This window comes from Hipposideros armiger, unplaced genomic scaffold, assembly GCF_001890085.2.
Source record: "Hipposideros armiger isolate ML-2016 unplaced genomic scaffold, ASM189008v1 scaffold_76, whole genome shotgun sequence".
NCBI classification, from domain to species: Eukaryota; Metazoa; Chordata; class Mammalia; order Chiroptera; family Hipposideridae; genus Hipposideros; species Hipposideros armiger.
Genome location: NW_017731426.1, coordinates 2815431 through 2821974, shown reverse-complemented (window position 1 = coordinate 2821974; position 6544 = coordinate 2815431). Strand labels below are relative to the sequence as shown.

The 6544-nt window shown below is 42.4% G+C and overlaps 1 protein-coding gene across 3 annotated transcripts in view; it reads left to right on the top strand.

Annotated features, from left to right (window-relative positions):
• Positions 1–5655, top strand: part of ARHGDIB (Rho GDP dissociation inhibitor beta) — a 24926-nt gene extending 19271 nt beyond the window's left edge. For all 3 annotated transcript variants that reach the window (XM_019643266.1, XM_019643265.1, XM_019643267.1), the window contains exons 4-6: positions 728–804; positions 3873–3936; positions 4975–5655. In XM_019643266.1, coding sequence (XP_019498811.1) covers positions 728–804; positions 3873–3936; positions 4975–5174 — 341 coding nt within the window. In that variant the 3' untranslated portion in view covers positions 5175–5655. The remainder of the gene's footprint in view (positions 1–727; positions 805–3872; positions 3937–4974) is intronic.
• Positions 5656–6544: the final 889 nt, after the last annotated feature.

Genomic DNA, 6544 nt, shown 5'->3' with positions numbered 1-6544 from the left:
TGGGAGAAGAACAGATAATGATTACTTCTCTAACCAGGGTATAGGATTTAAGGGCAGATCCCACTTTTATGGGGCCTAAAGCTGTTATAACTTAAGTGACTTTCCTTAAGGAAAGTAATACGAAATTGCAAATGCAAATTCAAAATTAAATATAAAAATGAAAATTTATTTAGAATGATAAAAAAGAACCAAAACAAGTAAATTTTTAAAAGCTAAAAAGTGCCACAAACATGACAAAATCTACAAAAACAAATAGTTGGTGCTCTTATATCATATTTTTCCTATATTTCTTTATCTGAGATGTAGGGGCATATTCTTTAATCGTCTTTTCGTTTGACTACAATATGTAATGTCATTTGCAATAGAGAGAATGGAATGATAATTCAGACTTTCCTCTGGGATGATTGATTAAAGCTTATTTTTATTATTGACAATTACAAAAGATTTATTTTTGTATGTAACTTATTACTGGTACCATCTTGTATATTCTTAGAGTTGTTGTCAAACGAAATCCCATTTCTTTCATACGAAGCTGTAAGATTCCAAGCATTTCAAGTGTATGTTTGTGCAGCCAGTAATCTCCAGTATTCTTTGAACTGAGAGCCCTGGGGACCACGTTGCCCTGAAGGGCCCAGCAAATGGCTCTGGAGCTCAAACTTCACTGACGACCTTGTGTATCTCCTTCTGAGGAGAATAAACTCTTTCTAACTAAACTCCACTTCTACAGGGGATCTCCAGGCCCTCAAAAAAGAAACTTTTGTGCTAAAAGAAGGTGTTGAATATAGAGTCAAAATTCACTTCAAAGTAAGTACCTTGCCTTGTATGTTTTTATAAAGCTTAAGTCCTTCCTATAATCAGAGGAAGAATCAAATTTCTTGCATTATCATGTTGGCATACCTTTTGTTTGTTGCCTTTTTCTCTGCATCTGGCCAATGTTGTCCTGGACTCCGGGCCCTACTGTTGAGACCCAACCTTGCATCCTGCCTTTTCCCAACCAGGACTCTCTGGTTGAACTTTCCATTGACCACTTAAGCCAATGGGATCCCTCTCTCTGTGCATTTCTAATACTCTCATCCACCAGGCACACACTCCTCTGTATTATACACCATTTGTGTCCTTTCTCCCCATACAGCCTAAGCACCTTGAGATAGGGAGAGATTATACACCCCTTCTTTCCAATATTTTAGACAAAACTTTGTGAGTGGCATATATCTAGTGAATATTTATTGAGAAACAGATAAATGAATGAATCAATTAATAGGGGAAAAAAAGTAGAACAAATAGAACCTCAGCTCTACTTGCTCAGTAATTATATAAATCTAGGCATTGTGGCCCTTGGTTAATACTGGAAATTACAATTTAGTTGTGGAGCAAGTAGAACATGTAAGTGCAAAACCAAATAAGAGATAAAGTGACATACAGTGAACAGGCACATATACTGAGCAGACAAAACCAAGGAGAAAAATAACCTTGACTTTGAAACCAAATAGGTCACGAATTCACCGCTTGCTGTTAATGGCTTCTATTTGCCATGGTTGCCAGACCTCCAGGGTCTGGGCTCCATTAAGGAAAGCCCCACCTACCCTCCCAATTCGCACAGCCGGCCTTTTTTTCCCAGAGTTGCAGGCTATGATTCGAGGTCCAAGGACAATCACTCTTCACCACGTACAAATATGCCTCAAAATAATTTCATTCTGAAGATATGTGTTGATACCCCTATAATAGACACTGAGCTATGGTTCACTTCCTTGTGTCCTGTAGTTCTAATTATTACTAAAGCACCTCAGAGTTTGGTAAGGCATTGGAACCAAATATGCCTAGAATAGTCCAATTTTTAATCATGAATGCTACTGCCTTAATTTCTCAATTTAGTAAGCCAGTTTTTATCAAGTGAAACAATGACCAGTAAATTTTTATGTGAGTGAGATGGGAAGGAAAGGTCTGGTGCATGGACTTCTGCTGGGAAGGCTGAGAAAGGATGCAGTGGTGTGTGTCCTCAGCAGTCAGGGTTATGCATTAAGGTGATGGAGGACAAGGCACAGAAAGGGGTTGTCACATCCCATCCACTGCGAGGTTTGGCCTGGTCTCTAACAGAGGAACCATCATTCTTTGTATGTAACCCACATAAGCCTGAACCACCCTGTGGCCTGTCCCAGCGTGGAACAACAGTGAGAAGAAACACCAGTTAAAACTTGAAAATAATTGAAAAGCAATTTAAATCTTTACTGATGTCTCTTGAAAAATATCCAAGAAGGTTTGCATTTGTAACACCAGCAACACATCCTAAAATCCTCTTTATCTCTCTTAGTTGTTCTCAGTGTTCTTCTCTTTCTCCCCTGAGACTTCACAATGCTTTCCAAAATCTTGGCCTGGGATGGTTCTTTTAGTTTCTCCCCCTTTTCCTTCGGCCTCCCAAGGAAATGCAGCCCTGACTCCCACAGCTCTTACTTCTATTCATGTCACCAGGGCTTCCTCCTCCTGGTGTGGGAGAATCAATGCAGAGGGGCGTGCAAGCAGAGGAAGAGAATACTACAACTATTCATATTTTTCTTTTACCCATCTCAAACATATTTATATTAAATGCTTATCCTATGAAGCAATAGAAAAACAGGAGATTCTTTGTTTTGAAGTCCTTATTGCTACTCCACCACCAATCCTGTTTTTAGGTCTTTTTCCCAGCAGACCACATCTCCTACTGGGCCCAAGGGACCAGCTTAGAGAATTCTAGACAGATCCATTCATTTTCCCTACTCCTATGAGTCACATGTGGGAGTCAGAGTAATTAGGAAGTTTGCATTTTTTTATCATAATTTCTTCAGTGAATCTGTTTTCATTCTGTCACAGATTTTACTGACAGTCTAGAACCTAAACTGGCAGTAGTCACTGATATGCTACCTCATTACCAACAAAACAAAGTGTAGCACTGACAGACTGGTTTAATTATTTTGTCCAAAGCATAAAGGGAGCTATAATTATTGTTGGGGAGAAATTATTTGAAGATCCTTTAATTCTTCATAGCGACAAACAATTAACCAAGCCTTCCAGGTAATGATGCAATGGCCACTTTAATTTGTTTGTATAAGCATGACCACTGAATAAAATTGACGGACAACCCAGTTCAATCCTAGGTAAAGTGACTCATGGAAAAACAAAATGCTTGGGCTCTATATTTTCATTCTGCTTTACTTAATTTTCTTTGAAAGGTTTGGGAAAGTGGCAAGACCTCAGACAACGTCTGAAAATGACAGACATCCAAAATACTTGCCAGATACAAGTGGGTTTCACCCGTTATTTGTATATGGGGAGGATGTTTTTGTGTGGCCCCTCATCTCTAGGCTCCACTCACAGTCACATTACAACCACCTTCGTGACCTGACTTTCCATGATGGCTTTTCTCCTTGTTGCTTGTTTTTCATACGCTAGGTGGATCATTTCTGAGGTTAGGGTCTTCAGATGTTTACATAACATTTCCCATTGGTACCTTTGTAACCTTTCCTAAGACGAGGATGGTCTCCTGGCCAGCAGTATGAGGGAGGGGAAGCCCAAAACCATTCTTTAAACTATTGAGGAAGGAGAAACGCAACGAAAATTACAGAGACATTGTTTTAATTAACTACCCCCCTCCCCAAAACCAAACAATTACATTGTTCGAAAATTAAAACCAGATTGGCAACGTTGAACCTTGTGAAGGCCTCTCTCAGATCTCTGCCACACCACCACACTCAGTGATAACAGTAACACTTATTCTGAACTAAATCTTCAGTCTCTTCATCCTCAGAGAAGACTCAGCTAGGTAGGATGAGAATGAATGGTGAGGAAAAAAGTGAAAGAGACTTTTTAATCTGGATTGCTTGGGCCCTTCCTACCTACAGGTGAACAAGGATATTGTGTCAGGCCTGAAATACGTTCAGCACACCTACCGGACTGGGGTGAAAGGTAAGGGGTCTCCATTTGACACCGTCCCAAACCCTGCTTCCCATTGACACTTCAACTTCTGGTTATTAGCAGTTTTTAGGCATAACGCACTTGAGCATCTGACAAAAGCTGCAGACACTCACCCTAGGGAAGGGCACAAATACACCTCTGACCTAGATGTTAATGGAAAGGCCTACATTCAGGAGGCCTAGTTCAGGCTGAGACGGCACTGAGCTTCTGGAATTCAACTTTATTGCTTACAAAAGGAAAGAATATCCAGGATAATTGTGAATAAAATAAAGTATATAAAAGTACTCTCAGGGCGGCCGAGTGGCTCAGTTGGTTAAGAGCATGAGCTCTGAGCAACAGGGTCACCAGTTCAATTCCCACATGGGTCAGTGAGCTGCGCCCAAGCTGAGCTGCAGCTGAGCTGCCAAGAGGTGGCAGGATGGTTCAGCTGGTGAGAGCATGTGCTCCTAACAACAAGCTTGCCAGTTGAGTCCCGCATGGGATGGTGGGCTACGCCTCTCCCACCCCCCTTCCCCGCAACTAAGATTAAACACGGCACCTTGAGCTGAGTGGCCGCGAGCTGCCGATGGGCAGCTGGATGGCGACTGGGCTTGGAGCTGAGCTAGCTGCGCCCTCCACAACTAAAATTGAAGGACAACAACTTGGCTGTTCCCCTTCCCAATTCCCCAATAAAAATCTTTAAAAAAAAAAAAAAGGTACTCTCAAAAGTAAAAAAAATAAATAAAAATAAAGCAGCTCACAGGTATAAAGCCTGAGTGTCAGAGAAATCCAAGACAGGAAACACATGCAATGGCATGTGTGTTTGTTGAGAATGGGAGTTGGGAGTAGCATGGAGGAGGGGGGAGCAGGGGGTGGGTGTTTATTTCCTAAACAAAGAAATAGAAAAACAAAAAAAAACACAACTCTTTTCTGGAACTGAGAAACCTGTCTAATTGAAACGAATACTACTACACTACCTAGGTAATAGGTTTGTTTTTCCTCTGTTGGACTCTTACCCTAATATCTTATCCTTCTTATCCTTCTCCCCAGTGGATAAAGCCACGTTTATGGTTGGCAGCTACGGGCCTCGGCCAGAGGAGTATGAGTTCCTGACTCCGACTGAGGAGGCTCCCAAGGGCATGCTGGCCCGAGGCACCTACCACAACAAGTCCTTCTTCACCGACGATGACAAGCATGACCACCTCACCTGGGAGTGGAACCTGTCCATTAAGAAGGAGTGGACAGAATGAGCATATCCTCCCATCCCCATCCCGACACTTGCCACCTGGAAGAACCCTCTTAGTCATGTCCCTCCTTCCTGATCACAGCTGGGCCCCCACATTCTCTTACTGACGCAGCTTCTCTCACGCGCTCTCTCAAAGTGGCCCCTAGCACTGGACGCTTAAAACCCAGGCTTTCATCATGCCTACTCGTTCTGATCCCTCATCCTGGCCAGCTCTTTGAAGCTCTTCACCTCAACACAGTCATTTAATATATCTTGTCTTACTCCCATGTGAGCAGCTAGAGGCCAGGAAACGGGCCAACGATGGGTCACTACCTGCCCTTTTGCCTTGGTTCCCAGTGCTCCCTCCCAGCCCTGGATTGTCCTGTGGTTGCTGCTGGCTCAGTGAAGGTCCCTCGTCACATTCCCTGCCAGTTGGGTTCTTCTTTTCTGGGAGACATTGTAAATGGCACAAACAAGTATGAATAAAATAACTGTATGATCTGAGACCCGCGCTTCCCTGCTTTCTTCGTTTGAACAAATATGGTACCTGGATGGTTCACACTCATGAGTTTCCTCAGAGGGGGCGGGGCGGGGCACAATAGAGGAGGCATTTACGTCGCTGGCAACAGTTTGGGGCCCCTGTTCAGTGCCATGGGCAATGAACGCTTAAAATATGATACGGTAAACATCTCAATTTGTTTTATTTTATGGTATTATCATATGAAAGCTTTTCCTAACCTTGAGACCTAGGTATCCCACTGCCTGTGGGAATCTTGGAGTTCTGTAGGCACCCGTGGGCCAAATCAGACACTGTTTCTCTCCTGCTTAAGATCTTTCAATGGATTCCCATTACCTACAAAATAAAATTGAAGCTCCTATGTTTAGTGGATAAGGCCCTCTGCAGTCTGGCCCCAGCATGCCTTTCTGACCATATTTATCACACTCTTCCTTTTTTAATACTCAATTACTAATAATTCCCTTACATGTTACATTTGCATCTCTGTGCTTTGGCCCTCTACATGAAACTCCCTTTCCATCTTTTTTGCCTGGCAAAACTATTTACTCAGGACTCTGCTTGGGCATTCCCTGCAGGAAGAAAGCCTTCACCCAACCCACCATTGTCCTAAACGTCCTCAGTCTGTATCCTCATAACACTCTAGGACTGTCTCAATTTTTTATCACTTTCCATTTTATATTGAAACAATCTGTTTATTTGTCCATCTCTCACATTGACAATCTCAGCTGGGAGAAGCTGGATCAAATCAGCATCATCTTTGTATCCCTAGTGCTTATAGTTGGCATAGAATACTTTTTCTTATTTAAATGAACTGACCTGACTTTGTGCAGGTTGGTTTTATTCTAAGGCCCCGTCACGGAACTTGGTATTTTATCTCA